The 16,832-nt window shown below is 47.3% G+C and overlaps 1 protein-coding gene across 1 annotated transcript in view; it reads left to right on the forward strand.

The window, feature by feature from the left end:
• Positions 1-16,832, forward strand: part of Slco2a1 (solute carrier organic anion transporter family member 2A1) — a 67,691-nt gene that overhangs the window by 24,927 nt on the left and 25,932 nt on the right. The window contains exons 2-3 of the mRNA XM_027414329.2: positions 5,360-5,497; positions 8,764-8,926. Coding sequence (XP_027270130.1) covers positions 5,360-5,497; positions 8,764-8,926 — 301 coding nt within the window. The remainder of the gene's footprint in view (positions 1-5,359; positions 5,498-8,763; positions 8,927-16,832) is intronic.

The following is a 16,832-nucleotide window of genomic DNA, read 5'->3' on the forward strand; positions in this document are numbered from 1 at the left end:
AGCCTAAGCCACCAGCTCCAGGTCCCGGTGAGAGACCCTGCCTCCAAAAACAAGGCAGATGGCTCTACCTCCGGGTTAACTTCAAACCATTTGTGTTCTCTCTCTCTCTCTCTCTCTCTCTCTCTCTCTCTCTCTCTCTCTCTCTCTCTCTTGTGTGTGTGTGTGTGTGTGTGTATGTATGTTGCAACCCTGTGCGCTCACTCACACACACACAAAGATATATCGGGAAACTGGCTTAAACAAAGCTGAGCTGGTCTTTAATGAACGACTTCCCAGAGCCTTTAGCATGGTAATAAACTGCAGATTTTCATGGGGGAAGAGTTGTAGTATTCACCAATCTCCAGGGAATCCCATTGGATTTGGAGCATATGGAGCAAGAGGAGGCCTCGGTAGCAGCCTGTATATGTCTCAGCTTCCACGTCTCATGGCACAGAACCGAAAGCCATAGAGAGGTTCATTTCTAGGGGCCCAGCATAGTGCCAAGGGTCCTAAAAACAACCCTTGGGTAATCCTTTCCATTAGGGTGTTACAGCTCCTGGGTACTGGTAAAAGAACTGTGGCTCAGAGTGACCATGTTGGTAGACAAAGGTTTCTTACAGAGCCAGGATCTGAATCTAGTCCCATGTGACTCCAAAACCCAAACCTTTGAAAACCAGGATGGCCTAAGTGAAGTAGAGGGAGGCTGTAACCCAGCTAGTATGCCCTCCCTGTTCTGCTGTTAGTACCCTCAAACCACGCCTTCCTCAAGGGATGGCTTTCACTTCTTTTACACTGGCAGATGATCATTTCTGCCTCCCCTGCTGGCTATGAAAGGGTATTTGGTGGGTTTGAGCAGACAAGGAAGGACACAGTCTCCTGGTTCCATCCTCATGAAATGGTATGCAGGGTCGGGTACCTGTGACCCTGGGAGTGGCACTGACCAACAAGCTCTGTCAAAATCATCCCTCTGTGGCTTTCTCTTTTCCTGGCCTTTTCTCCTGCTGTTATAGCCACGTCTCAGCTGTCTCCATCTGCAGAGTCCCCTGGAATATGACTCAGACCCATATGAGCACCTGTGCCAGGGCATCAGTGAGGTGTGCAGACCGGGCAGGGCTGCAGTGGTTAACACTGGTGTGAGTTTGCTGATGAAGGGGCTGGGATGAGGCAAGGCTTAACTCAGGGGTAAAGATGCAGAATTCCATTACTTACTGGAAATAGCAAAGGTGTATCCTTTGGGAAAGGCTTGGAGGCCGTTTCTCTCCCACCATCCCCATCTTCCTCTCAGGAGACAGCAGTGGAAGTTGGTAGGGATTACTCACTCCTGCTAATTCATTACTAATTGAAACAAAGGGAGACGGGTCTTCTCTGAATCAATGCTCAGAAACTAAAGTATACCAACTCAGATTCCGCTGTCCTTCTTTCCTATACCATGCTTCTCTTGGGCCCCTCTTCACCCATGGCCTTTTCTCCTTGGCTTCTGGCATTTCTTCCATTTAAAGTCAGTGACAACTCAACTTCAGTGGGAGTCTCTGATGTGGTCCCTTCTCACATGTCTACTTCCCTGGCCTGACCTTAAGTTCAACCCTCGTAGTTTTCCCTTACTCCTCTGCTAGACGCCACTCTCGTCACAAGCATGTACCAAGCTTTCAAGGTACCTCTGCTCAAAAGTCATCAATAGGGTGCAGGGATTGAGGAAGCAACTTTGAACTAGACAGTATGTCATTTCTGGAGAGTGACTAGTCCGAGGGGTCTGGAGTTTACAGGTAGACATGTCCAACAGACAGTAGAATGCTAAACCAGAGTGTAGAGTTCTGGGGGAAGTTCTCAAAGAGGAACCAAGAATTGACAGCCATGGGATTGTCAGGAGAATGTACTGAAAAAGAGTGTATCCAGAAGAGGACCTCAGGTGATTTTAGGAGCATTAACTTTCAAGGGCTGATCTAAAGCATTATGTATTAGATTGGTTCTTTCCTGAGTCCAGCCTGACTCAGGGAATATTCCAAGATGCCGTGTGTTGGTGTCTTGTATGTGTGAGCAATGATCAAACTGTCTAGTCCTATTATCTTCGCTGCTATCACCTCCACCAGCACCTCCACTTTACTCTCACCGTCGTCATCACCATTACCTTCTACCAGCACTTTCACCATCAGCAACAGCAACACTGACACCATCTCTATCACCTTTACCCCATCTTTACTAATATTTTCTGTCCCGGTTAGCATCAGCTATCTACACAGCCTATAAGCATCCCCCACCCCTTAAAAACAGTCTCAGTTGAGTCTTTATGGAGGTGATTTGTGGGCATGTCTGCGAGGGATTGTCTTGATTGTGAATTAATACAGGAGAGCTCAGTACACTGTGGCAGTACCATTCCCTGGACAGGTGGTCCTGGGCTGTATAAGGGAGCTATCTCCATGACAATGAGTCTGAGCAAGCCAGAGAGCAATGTTCCTCTTGGCTTCTGCTTCAAATTCCTATTTGAGTTTCTGCCCTGACTTCCTTCAATGATAGGTTGTAACCTGTAAGGTTAAATAAAGCCTTTCCTTCCCTCAATTGCTTTTGGTCAGAGTGTTTTATCACAGCAACAGAAAGGAAATCAGAGCACCCACTTATCATCTCTTTCACCATTACGTTATTTTCACCAACATGTTCACTTGGTCAGCACCAGCATCTCCACCGTCGCTAATACTGTCTTAGTTAACATTTCTGTTGCTGTGATCAAACACCACAAGCAAAGGCAACCTGGGGAAGAAAGAGTTAAATTTGCATTACACTTCCAGGTAACAGTAAGGGCAAGAAGACAAGGAGGGCACAGACCGGAAGGCAGGAGCTGACGCAGAGGCCATAGAGGAACATTACTTATTGGCCTATTCTTTATGGCTTTCTCAGTCTGCTTCCTTATAACCCAAGACTGCCAGCTCAGGAGTGGCACTGCCCACAGTGGTCTGGGCCTTCCCACAGCAACTGCCAATTAAGAAAATGTACTACAGGCTTGCCCACAGACCAATCTGGTGGGGTCATTTTCTCAATGAAGATTTCCTTTTCTAAAAATCACTCTATCATGTCTCAAGTTGACATAAATCTAGCCAGAAGAAACACCATCAACTCCTCCAATATTTTGACTTTTATTGCCATTTTCACCTTCAGTGTCACATTTGCCTCCACCTTCACCAGCACCAGCCCCTTTAACATCATCTTCTCCAACGTTCTTACCTTTATGGCCACTTTTGCTTTCATCACCACCTTTACCTCCTCATCTCATCCAAGTTCTGTGTTTGCTTTTCCCTTTCTGATTCTCCATCACACAGACATGGTCAGAGCCAGAACATGCCATTCAGCCCAGGAATTACACATGGTCAGAGACATTCAGCCCAGGAATTACGGTCCATGTTGCCCACCAGTTTCTGCTTCAGGAACTCTTTCGAAACACACATTTAGGACTTGACTCCCACGGATTTTGATTCTATGGATCTAGACTTGGGCCTTAGACTCCATTCCAAAGACACCCCCATGCCCTCTATCCTCTGCTTTTACCCAAAGTTGGCTTAAGGATCAGTGATTTAGGTGAGTTACCTCACAACTGAGAAAACTAAGGGCTCAAGAGAAGGGGATAGCTATGTAGAGTGAGAACCACGTTCAAATACCACTGACTCCACACATCTCAAGTGACAAGCCCCTATGCTCCAAAAGTTACCGGCAGGAACCTCGCTGGGCACCCAGGTTCCCCATCTATGGACCTCAGTTTCTCCATGTTGGGAAAGAAACTGGGACAAAATCATTCCCAAAGCCTATTTATCACAAACTATTTATCATTCAAGCTCATGAAAGAAAACTCATGAGATGCTTTCTGGGAGGCAGGCCTGGAAGGGTGCCTCTGGATTCTGGCAGGGTTTATTTTGCTTCTGGGGAGGAGGGGGCTAATTGTTGGGGCTCAGAGGCAGGTAGTAGTTTCTGGAGGGGTCTGGGGTGCTGAGGGCTATGACCTTCTGGACTCAGAGGCCATGAAGAGGACATACAGTGAGTTCTGGACTCTGTCACAGAAGCCTCAAGTTGGCCTCACCAAGGCTCTGTGCTAGCAGCTAGAAAATCCCACGGGTTGGAAAGAGGGCCCAGCAGAGAGGTAGGCTCAGTTTTGGAGGGAAGTGGAGATGAAGGTGCAGTCCCAGCTGCTCTTCTCAGACACCAGCCCTTCAGCTAAGAGAATAACTTTCACAGGGTTTGAAACATGACAACTCACCACTCTTCCATGGAAGAAAGCATGGCCCAAAGGAAACTTCCAAGCACTGCTTAAGGATGTGGCACTTGTGGGACTTAGGACCTCTTCATGCAGCCACTGCAGTCCCAGGAAGGTTCAGCCTGGAGCTGAGGACACCATCAAATTCCTCTTCCACCTTGCTTTGTGATGCACATCTATTTCTGTCAGGCATGGAACTCACATTTACTCAGCACACACAGGACAAGGCATGTGAGGCTAGGTGGGAGACAGTGACAAATAATAACCTTTGGCATTTCTCCAAGGTCTTGAGCATCCATCCAGAGGGGGACAAGACCAGCCATAAATATTCTTGTAAGAGGTCAAGGTAGCCCAGATAAAAAGCTTGGGAAGATGGAACGAGGATATTCGTTCAATTAGGTGGTTAGAGGACTGTGTCTTCCTGGAGATAGGAGAGCTGGGCCTTGGAGGATGGAGATTGGGAACTGTGGGCAGGTCAGGAGAAGCAGAGTATCCCAACTGAGAGCTCACTGGTGTCACTGAGAATGGTCCAGATTGAATAGAGGATGGCTTTCAGTTCACTCAGGGCTCAGGAGGAAGACCAAGCAACAGTCCGTGGCATACTGTGATCTGGCTAGGGAGCAACACAAGGTACCAGTGGCCCTTGATGCTTGTGTTATGCAGGGTCTTGCATGGGGCATGACATTCCCCATGGTTTTAGTGGGATCCTTGTGATGACAGATGTAGTTCATTAGAGTGCTTGCCTAGTGTGCACAAAGCCTTGGTTTCAACACCCAGCACAGCATAAAAACCAAGCGTGGTGACACAGGCCTGTGAGCTCAGCACAAAGTAGAGGTGGAAGAATCCAAAGTTCAAGGTCATCCTCAGCTTCACAGTGAGTTTGAAGCCAACTTGGGAGACATGGGACAGGGTCTCAAAAAAAAAAAAAAAATCTGGTAAATCTGGGAATGGCTAGAATTTTCAGACTGTTTCCCAGGTGTGTAATATGGTATGGTACCTGATAGCATTTCACCCTCATAAGCATCCAGTGAAATAAGTGTTTCCACGAGGAGGCAGTCCCCGCTGCCCCCAGAGGCCCTGGATGGAAGGCTGGGCAGGCACCTGGGTCACGTGCAGAGGCCTCACGGGCTGTCATCTGTTACCCAGGTGTTCGTGCTTTGCCATGGCCTCCTGCAGCTCTGCCAGCTTCTCTACAGTGCCTACTTCAAGAGCAGCCTCACCACGATCGAGAAGCGCTTTGGGCTCTCCAGTTCTTCCTCAGGTCTCATTTCCAGCTTGAACGAGGTGAGTAGGAGGCTCTTTATTAAAAAAAAAAATTTAAATTAGATTACTTTATTTTATGCATTTTGCCTGCATGTATACATATGTGTATCATGTGCATGTTTGGTACCCAAGGAGGCTAGGAGAGGGCATTAGATCCCCTGGAACTGGAGATACGGATGGTTGTGAAGCACTGTGCAGGTGCTGGGAATTAAACCTGGCTCTTCTGCAAGAGCAACAAATGCTCTTAAATGCCAAGCCATCTCTCCAGCCCTGAGTGGGAGGCTTTTGACCACCCTTCATTGTGTGTACTATCCTAACCATGGGATTTGAGAGGAGCATAACAGGGGGGCTGGGGTTACATCCCAGTGCAGAATACAAACCCTAAATTTGGCCGTTGACTTGATACTGTCCTCACAGACAACAGACAGCAAGAAAACAAACCTCTGACATTTACATCACTGTAGCCTGGCCCTGGCCCGTGTATGTATCACAGGCTACCCACAGTTCTCGGTGAGTCCAGACATGGCCTCTGGCTCCTTCTCACACTATGTTCTAGGCTCGTCTATTAAACAAATGAGATCTGACATATATGGCACACCCTCTTCTCCAGCAGTCAAGAGGAATCAAAACCATGAGCTCCCACACTTAAACTCTATCTGCATCATTGAATGCTTGAAATAAAATTGTGGTCCAGGAACAACTGGAGTTTGTGTGCCGTTGGTGGTGAGTGAATGTGTGTGTGTGTGTGTGTGTGTGTGTGTGTGTGTGTGTGTGTGTGTGTGTAGGGGGAAGGGGTGTATGAAGAAAGTCCAGCCTAGTGCAAGGGTGGGTGAGGCCATCTGAGTGTATAGTGAGTACAAACATTCAGACCAAAGCTCTATTTTCAAAGCCTTCCTGGGTCCAGGTGAGATGAAAGGACACAGACCGCCTATGGCAGTTCAAAGGCAGGCAGAGGGACTTGAATAGAGAAGCCATGGGTGTCTTGGCCTTGGGAAGCAGCTGCTCCTATTGTCCCCTCTGACATGACATTGAGGGGGAAACAGACAAGGTAGATTCTCCAGAGTTCTAGAGCCCTGCCTGAGATGTCCATCTCCAGTCTCTAGCAGCCTTGATTTTGAGACACAGAAGGACAGAGTGTACAATTAATGGGCTTTATGTCATGCTTCAAATGTTCAACACCACCATGTAGATGGAGCTGTTCTGGGAGCACCCTGAGAGTGATGGATCAGGCCTGAGGTCCTCTTCTTGGCTAGAACAACTGCAGTTTGGGGGTGTGCTTTAAATGGGAAAAGAATAAAGAATTCTTTCAAGGTATTCCTCTGCTGACGAAAAGCTGGGGAGCAATACCCAGTACCCAAGCAGGTCCAGTGACCCACAGAGAAACCAACCCCGGCTTCTGCAGATGAGAAGGGGCCAAGGTACCCCAACCTTCCTTCCTGGTTTGTTTTGGAGCCCTCCACCACCTCTCACACATGCCCTTTCTAGTCAGCTAGCAGAGCTGGAATGGTCTTACAGTTCAGTCCATTTATAAAAGAACAGTAGAGAAGCAAGAAGGAAAGAAATGAAACCCAAGAAGATGCTTTTTCTTTCTCTGGGTACCCATTGCAGAATGTTCTAGAAACTTCAGGCTGGAGGGCTCCCTGCTGAGGCCAGGCTGCCTCCTCATACACCTCACTTAGCTTCACACCCTCTTCTTTGTGCCACAGCCTCTGTCTGTTGGTCATGCTCCTTGACAAATGTCAATGAGCACCAACTGCCTGCCAGACACTGTCCTAGGTGCTGGGATGCAGAAAAAAACAGATGGACAAAAAGCCAAGACAAATGTACAAAAATAAAGCTCTAGAAGATAGTTGGTAGGTTCCATGAGAAGGTGGCCATGGGGGAGGAAAGGCACTGGGGCCAAAGTGGTGGACACAAGAAACATACCTCCTAAGGAGCATCGGGAACACAGAGGTCCTGTCCACACTGGACAGGACTTGGAAGTGCTATGTCTGGTCCTTGTCCTTTGTTTTGAAGAATTTAGGATGGCTATGGAGGTGGGTTAGAAGCAGAGTTGTCGGGGCAGAAGCCAACTCCTCCAGAAGATTGCTCTAGCATGGCATAGACAACCTAAAGCCGAGCCTCCCTGGTTTATTCAGTCTGTCTCCTGACTTCATGGATCCAAACATGACATTTACTGTTTTGCCGTCAAGTTCTAGTTTTCTTTCTGTTGCTGTCATAAAGACCATGACCAAAGGAACTTGGAGAAGAACGGGTTTATCGCTCTCACACTTCCACATCAGGCCATCGTGGAGGGGAGCCAGGGCAGAAACTGAAGCAGGAGCAGAGACCATGCAGGAAAGCTTTTCCCTGGCTCCTGCTAGTAGGGTTGCTCAGCTTGCTTTGTTATTACAGCTCAGGACCACCTGCCAGGGATGGCATCACCTGCAGTTGGCTAGCTCCCCCCGCCAGCTAATCATTAATCTAGACAATGTCCCCATCGACCTGCCTACAGGCCAGCTGATGGAGGTATTTTCTGGACTGAGGTTTCCTCTTCCCAGATGAGCCTACTTTGTGTCACATTGATGAAAATTAACCAGCACAAAGTATAAAACGAGAGCAGTTGCATGGCTTGTGGAGTCATCCTGACTTTCAGTTCAGAGTCCCAGAGTCTGTTACCCTGGACTTCGTTAAAGTTAGGAGTTTAATTAAGAAATATATGCTACTTCAGGAGCCTTCCAGGATGGGAGGATTCCTTGGATTTTGCCCCAAAAGGAGAGCTAGGGAGAGAGCTCGTTTGGTAAAGAGCTTCTGTGCAAGCATGAAGACATGAGTTCCATCCCCAGAGCCTATGATTCACAATCCAGGTGTAGCAGTGGCATGTGCCTGTAATCCTAAGGTTAGGGAGGTAGAGACAGGAGGGTCTCTACCGCCAACCAGCTTAGATATTTGGCAATCTTTGGGTCAGTGAGAAACTCTATATCAAAACCCATGCATATGTGAGTACACCCCCTTGCAGACCCAAGCACACACTCCAGACTGGTGTATAATATGGTCAAGACTTGGATTAGTCCATCGTGTGTTCAGATAATTCCACTGGGCCGGTCCAAAATGTCGAGGCTGCAGGAAAGCTGGTGCTGTGGGGATACAACATACACAAGACTATCAGGGCAAGGCTAGCATTAGGGATCCCACTAATGCTGGACAGCCCCTTCCCTGTCTATTCTCCCTAGATGAAATATGGTCAGTCTCTGAGCTAGGGGAAGGCAGGACCTGGCGCTCACTTGATCCCTTGTTCCCCTCTGCAGACCAGCAATGCCATCCTCATCATCTTTGTCAGCTACTTTGGCAGCCGGGTGAACCGCCCGCGGATGATCGGCATAGGAGGTCTCCTCCTGGCTGCGGGGGCTTTTGTCCTCACCCTCCCACACTTCCTGTCGGAACCCTATCAATATGCCTCAAGCACTGCCGGTGAGTAGCCCGGACTCCTGCCTTGAGGAGATGAGACAGGATGAGCATGGTACAGAGTTGACGTGGTGCCCCTGCGGTTAGGATTTCCACTCTGGGTCATGCTCCTTTCCTCTCCTGCTGGAGACCGTCCTTGGCTTTAGTAGTTCAGTTTCTCTCCAGACCACATCTGAGCTGTGGAATCTATTGAACCACACAGAAGTAGGAAGAGGCCCTGTGGTTGCAGGCCTCTCCCCATGATCCCTTGTGCTTTATGCCAGGGTCAATCCAAACATTACCTGCCTGGGACCAGAGCCCACAGAAGCCTGAAGGAAAAGTGTGGAACACTATGAAGTTTGGGGGTTTTCTTGATGTTTTGTGACTGTTGCACCCATTGACTTTACTTTAAATTACATAGCATTTGTATGGTACAGTCTTTGATGCTGGGACACTAGTGGGTTGCAGAGAAAAGTCATAAAATGAGGACTTATGTAACTTTTCCAGGGGAAATATGAACAAATGTCTGCTCACTCCACATAAGACACTATGACATCCCAAAGTGATGACTCTACTCAACTCTAGCTTGGTGAACCAATAAGTTTATTCAGGTTGCTTATGGGAGCATGGGAAGGGATTGCAGGAGCATAGGTGAGGAGTTACAGGAGCATGGGAAGGGATTATAATAGCATGGGGAGGGATTGCAGGGGCGTGGGGAGGAATTGCAGGGGCGTGGGGAGGGATTGCAGGGGCATGGGTAACTCTAAGGCCACCACATCACCGAAAGGCACACTCCATCGTGGGTGAAGACTCACAAGAGCTGTACCCTTAGAGCCCCCTGGACAACTGTAGGCAACTCTCCCAGAGGCTCCTCTTCCCCAGCAGCTGATTCCTGCTGTGTATGACCCTTGTGTATGACAAGATTTGTAAATCTTGTAACTCGATGAACTTCTGAGTCTTACTGGTTTCTACAGCTTTCTTAGTCTTAACAGTTTTGCTCTGCCTCAATCTTCCTAACGCTGCAATCTAGTTCCACGTGTTGTGGTGATTCCAACCATAAAATTATTTTTGTTGCTACTTCAGAACTGCAAATTTGCTACTGTTATTAATCATAATGTAAATACCTGATATGCAGGTGGCTTTAGGTGACCCCTATGAAAGGGTCATTCTACTCTCAAAGGGGTTGAGAACCACTCTTCTAACCTGAAGGGAATGTTTCAATTGGGAGGAAATGGCTACATAGTAGGTCTTGGCACTTGAAGAAATTCAACTGTCTCCTCATGGTCCAAGTAGCTAAGGAGAGAGACAGGGAGGCCTGTCTCCTGACCCTCGTCAAGAACAGGCTCTTTCTGTGACTTCTTTTTATACTGCGGTGCCTTGTGACAAGATGAAATAGACCAAGAATTTATGTGGTTAAGCATGGTATTAACCAGTAGTGAAGGATCTAGGGAAAGGCAACCTTTCCTTACATTTTATTTTTAGAATTCTTTTAATTAGCATATATTAATTATGCATGATAATAGGTTTCATTGTGACATTTCCATACATGTACATGATGTATTTTGATCATATTCACTTTCTTTCTCCCACGCCTGCTAATCCTTTTCCTTTTCTCAGCTAGCCCCCTCTTCTGTTTTCATGTCGGAGTGTGTGTGAGAGAGACAGAGTTTCACCAGGGTTGATTACCGGAGTGTAAGTGAGGATTTATTTATAAGAGTGCGGGTGCCTTACCATTGGCTTCGACGCTTGAAGAAAATGTTCCTCTCTGCCTATCAGCCCATCAACTAATTATAAATTGTCGTGGTTTTAAATTGCTGAGTTTGCAATTTTATACAAATTCTAGATAGCTCTTTGTTTGATGTGAGCTTTACAAAAATTTCCTCCCAATCTCAGGCTCACCATGCGTATTCTTTTAACAGAATGTACGCCACTTCCAGGACAACAACAACAACAAAAGAGGTTTTAATTTTGGCGAAATCCAGCTTTTCCTTATTTTTGCCCTTCAATGACTCATTTTTCTGGTACTGCATTCAAGAACCCTGCCTGATCCCAGGAGAGGGACATTTTCTATGCATTTCTCAGGGAGTTTCCATTGTTTTGTATTTATGTGTAGACTTAGGATCTGTTTTGAGTTAACCGTTTATCAGCACTCATGTTTTTTCTTTTGTATATGCATGTAATTTTTCCTAGCACATTTTGTTACAAAAACTGTCTTTTCACCATACTATAATTTTGTACCATTATAACAGATCAATTGTCTTGGGCTAAGGCTGCAGCTCAGTGGTAGAGAGCTTGCCCCAAATACACAAGACCCTGAGTTCTACCATTCGCACAGAGAAGAAAGTTGACCACACGTGTGGATTCCTCTCTGGACTTCTTTTCCCACCCACTAATCTGTGTGTCACCTTTGCCAGCACTGCACGTCCTCCCTCACCAGGGTTTTATTTAGTTTTGTTCTTTTTTTCTGTGGAAACTTTGAGATCTAGTTGTTTATATTCAAAAGAAAAATATCCTTCTAGAATTTTGACTGGGATTGCATTAAATTCATACATCAATTGGCATGCCTGTTATGTGTAATCCTCTAACTCTTTTTGAGTTTTTTGAGACATGGTTTCTCTGTGTAGTTCAGGCTGTCCTGGAACTCTCTTTGTAGATCAGGCCTGCCTCTGCCTCCTGAGTGCTGGGATTAAAGGCATGAGCCACCACCATCTGGCTAATCCTCTAACTCTTAAATAGTGTGGCTCACCATTGCCCCTGTGTTTAACATTGATTTATGACTGAACAAGCTCTAGGCTATTGAATGTCTTTATTCTTCAGAAGAACATAGTCCCTGGACACCTTAAAGCCCACTGGCCATCATTGCTGCCCAGTCTTACCTGTCTAATCTACCTACAGTGCTCAGTGCCTATTGATATTTACCTACAAGGTTATGGGTTTCTGTGTTAACTGTTTCTTGGGGGGCATTTCACCTACATTGTTGTTTCAATTTCCCCCTCTTCCTGAGATATCCTTTGTTGCTACTTAGATGAGCCCTTGGGTGATAAAAAAAAAACCCTGTCATAAAAGATTTGAATTTTACCCATGCTCGTATATTAGTTTAGTTATAAACTCTTTCAAATTAATAGTTATTCCTGCTCAGAACTTTGAAGACAACACACCCTTGTCTTTTGGGATTTCTCAATGGACCTTCCTCATCTGTCTAATTATCAACCTGGTTTTATTTAGGCATCCTGGTTTTATTCTCTGTAGTTACACTTAAAATTTCTCTTTTCTTTGTTGTTTTGCTACCAAAGTATGTTTACATATGGGTTAATCTGCGTCTGTTTGGGAATTCAGTTCTTTTTTATAAGACCAATATTTTTATTTAATTCTAAAAGTTTGTCAGCCAAAAATACTCCCGAGCTTTTTCATCCTTTCCCCCTGGAATTTTTATAGAAATACACACGTCAGTCATTTTCATTTCTGAACCCCTCATCTCTCAACTTCACTGTAGTTTCCAGTGCATTGTTCCTCCGTGCCACATGCTTAGTGGTTTCCTTTAAGTATGCCTTCCCATTCTGTGAGTCTCTCTCTAGCCTTTTAAATTGGAGTCAAACCCTTCCATTATGCAAAATTTTAAGAGCTCTCTCTATTTTGCTAATTTCTAAGAGTTATGATTTGTTTTCAAATTTCTCAGCCCTAATTTTGTGATGTCTTAATGCTTTTAACTGATATGTATAATATGATTCTTTGATATCAAGTATTTTCAATCTATTTGTTTATGTAGACTTTTTGAATTGTCCCACCAGCTCAAGCTTTAAGAATGTGACCCCTTCTGTTTTGTTGTGCCTGCTTGTTCATGTTCATTGTGAATCCTCCTTCTATGTGTTCTTTAATGTGACTGTGGAGTGGATTGTAACGGGGTCTTTTCTCCCCTGTGTAAACTATCTGTGGCAAGATCAGGAGTGAACCTGCAGTAGTATAGTGTCTACATCCCCATGTGGACTCAGCACCCCAGGGTCATCACTGCTTTGGAGGTTAGCTTGGGATGAATTTGTCCTTGTCCTTAGCACACAAGAAGTAGGATGGGGTGGTAGCTTCATGAACATGCTGAGCAATAACTGATTCGTGTTTGCTTGAATACCGGGCTCTTCTAAAGGAAGACTAAGTTCCAGCGGTGAATCACTTAGAATAGCAGAGGAAAATCCTCTATGGGTTGTGAGGCCTGTGCAGGAGACGGATAGTTGATTGGGATGGGGGTGGGGGATGAGGAGGATTAGGAACAGAGAGGTCTACTGGTGAAGTGTCTGCAAGGTTCTGATGCTGTCACTCTGTCCTCCAGGTGCTCTAGTCATTCTCATAGGCACATTGTCATCCTGAACTGTTTAAAGGCTGAGCCTTGCTCCAAGTGAACCAAGGATGAGGACAAACCCAATCCCATGGGTTCTGCCCTGTCCTTTCTCCTCTCTATCTAGACAGGGCATTGGAGATCAGCTCTGATGGAGAGTCAGGACTTGACCTTTCTGATGCATGAAGACAAGGCTAATGAGATCAGCAAGGGAGCCTGGAGCACCGGGGCCAAGCTGAGGAGAGGGCACTTTGCCAGACACCACACACCATGGCCTACTCAGTCAGGCTGGTCGGCTCCCCGAGGCCTGGGCCCACAGCCCATGGCATTTGCTTTGTACAGTGTAGCCACGGGAGGGAGGTTCGAGATGGCTTCACTTTGCTCCTTATTAGGGATGGCTATTTAGATTGAGTTGGGCTTTACCACAAAGCCCCCAGATCACAGGAAGTCGATAGCAGCCCAGTCTTAACCCCACTGCTCCTGGCCCAAATCACCACAGCTTGCCTGACAGGCCTGCAGTGTGCACAGGCTGCGGGAATGGGCTGTTTTGTGGTTATTGTCATTGCTCATCCTGTTTGTGCAAACTCTGATTGCAACAATAAAGTGGCACTGGCTTTGATGGGATTCAAGCAACAGCTGGAAGAGTTTGGGGATGGACTCCCTTCGGGGTATCTTCCTGCTGCCAGGCAACAAGATGAGGAGGCCCTTGGCCTAGGCGTCACACACATCTGTGGCTTTAGTTGGGCTGTGTACTAGGTGCTCATGCAGTGTGGAAGTGCGCCATGTTAATATGTTCAGATAAATATTCATCAAGTCTCATTTCATTGGAAAAGGCTGATCGTGACTCTACTTCAAATGTATTCCTGTGGGAACTTCAGCTTTGAATTATGCAAGGTCACGGGGTGGGGGCCTATTTCATTACATGCGACACCCAAATGGTGCATCTGAACTGTCTTCTGGAGCCAGGCAGTCCTTGGGCTGAGACTGGGCTCGGAGACTCTCTGATGGTGTGGCCTTGGGCCATTTCTTCCCTGCTTTGAGACTCAGTACCTCAGAGGGTCTAAAAGAGAAACAGCTCTCCCAGAAAGCTATGATGGCTGCAGAGGCATGTGTCAGTAGCTGGGATAGGCCGTGATTGTCAAGTGGGGGCTCTTGCTTATGTGGTGGTGGGGAAAGGGCTATAGGACACTGGGCTGTAGGACACTGGGCTGTAGGACACTGAGTAAACTGGGAGCCCCTCAGGAGCCCCAGTGAGAACACACATGGTGTTCTTTGACAAGCTCTTTGCTGTGTGCTGGATAGTTTGGGAGAGCCTGCAGGTGAATGCTTGTCCTCACCCTAGGTCCTCCACTGTATCCCCATGTGGGCATAGGGTCCTTCTGGGTGAGAATGTGGGCTTCTGTTCTAACCAGTTGCCAAAGCCCCCCAGAGCCTCTCATTGGTAGATGGAGCATGAACCTTGACACTCAGATGCTGCCTCAGCCACTGTCTTAGGGGGATACTCTTCCTTTCTAAACCTCAGTATCCTTACCTGTAAAATACTTTCTCATCCAGTGTGTTCTCAGACTAAAATGAAAGTGGAATAATAGAAACATGTAACAGATACCTTATATAGATACAAAGAGTGTAGCTCATGGTGGTGTTGGGGAAATTTCTGTTTGCTTGCCTTGCTGTTGCATTTGGGGTCTGTTATCGATCAGGATCAGCCCCACTCTCCTCCTCATGAGTATTTGCCGATTTCTTCCCCCTGTGGAGCAAAGCTGCTCCAGAAATGACCATGGGAAATGAAGAGGAATATGATTTTCAGAGAGGGGAATAAATTGAAGAAAGGCTCAACGTTGTGGGAAGTCACGAAGACCTTTAACAACTAATTGCCTATTTTAAAAAGTCCATGCAGACATTTATGGATGTTTAGATTTTCTAAATGTCAGTGGGGTCCGGAAATGGGCCTTGGCGCCTTTAGAGACTAGCGATCCAGCCAAAACCTTCATCCAAGCCCACGACTAGAGGTGCAGAGTGGCTTTTGCAGATGGGAAACAAGCCAGCGTTGAGACCGGTTCTCCCAGGAGAAGTGAGAAGGGGCTTTGGAAACGGGTGTTTTGAGGGACTAGGAAAACCTGTGAAAGGTTCAGTCTAGCCCATGCGGAAGTCAGCCTGGCAGACAATGGTTGCCTGGGCAGGAAGCTTCCCAGAGGCTGAGCAGGAAAGGAGGTGGGGCGGGGGTAGAGTTGTATTTTTGGAGTAATTAAGAAAAGAAAGGGAAGAAGCCCTCCCAGCCCCTTGTGTCTGAAGCTGCTGCTTCCTATCCTGTACTCTCAGTGGTGTCCCTAGGAAGGTGGGTAACGGGAAAGCACGGAGAGGGAAGCCTTGGCATCCAGAGTGACTTCAACACTCCCTCACGCAGCTCTCAACCTCCAGAGCCAAACCCGTCTCCTAAACCTGTAAGCCACACCGGGCCAGGCCACAAAGAGAATGGATCTGGAACAGGAGCTCAGGTGGCTTTGTGGTAAACATCCAGCTGTGGTATGAAATGGGGCCGCCAGAAGCCGTGGGGAAATGAGGGCTGTGCCGTGTGCCTGTGGCACATAGGTATGCGTGAGGCAGAGCATCTACCTCTACATCAGGAAGTTGAATGAGGTAGGGAGGAAGCAAGGCATGGAGGGGAGAGGAGGCTGGTGTGTGCAGAGATGGTGTAAGACCCCCCGGAAGCTCAGGCCTCCAGGATCTCAGCCCAGGACCTCGGTCACCCCAGTCACCAGGCGGAGTCAAAAGCTTGATGCAAACTGCACGAGGCTTTATTGTTGTTTAACGAGGGGGTCGTTCATCCACCCACCCGCCATGGCCGATGGCTAGAAAAGACAGCTCAAAGCGTCTGCATAGCGATCTTATAGGGCAGCGTAAGGGGAGTGTCTAGGGGTACACACAGGCTCAGGATTGGTGTGCCTCCAGGCTTGGAGGGTTTGCCCTGTGTTGATTGGTCAACTGGTTGTTATGGCCCATAGGCCCTCCCAGGGTGGTTGCTATGCTCTGCGGGTCATTGCTGTGCACTTGTCTGAAAAGCACACCCAGAGCCGCAAAGCATAGCACCACCAGCTAACTTCTGATTGGTTCCTTGCTACGAGGCAGGCACCTAACCTCTAGGACCAAGGCAAGGTCAGAAAAGCAGGTGTTACTGTCATGGCTGCCGAAAGGGGCAGGCATCTGACCTTAGTGACCAAGACAAGGTCAGGCAAGCTCATGTTCGGCTGTTAAGGCTGCTGAAATGGGGAGCTGCTCCCTTCAATGGATACTGGAAAGAGAAGTGTGTGGGTACGGGTGGGGGTGAAGGTATGTCGATGGGGGATTGTGAGGAGTTGGGAGTATAGAGCAAGGAGGAAGTGGGGTGAAGGGGAGAACACACAGGTAGGAGGAAGTGTGTGGGTGGGGAAGTGGGGGTGAGCAGGCATTTGAGGGGAGCAGGTAGAGTGGTATATATAAAGGATGGGGGGAAGTGTGTCTGGGGTAGGTGGGGGGGTAGTTAGGGTGAAAGCTGCCCAGCCTGCCTAGTTGGAACCATTTAACCTGTTTAATCTGAGAAGGGAAGAAAGCAAACAAATACAAGTGGGG

Source organism: Cricetulus griseus, chromosome 4 (genome assembly GCF_003668045.3).
Source record: "Cricetulus griseus strain 17A/GY chromosome 4, alternate assembly CriGri-PICRH-1.0, whole genome shotgun sequence".
In the NCBI taxonomy this organism is placed as follows: domain Eukaryota; kingdom Metazoa; phylum Chordata; class Mammalia; order Rodentia; family Cricetidae; genus Cricetulus; species Cricetulus griseus.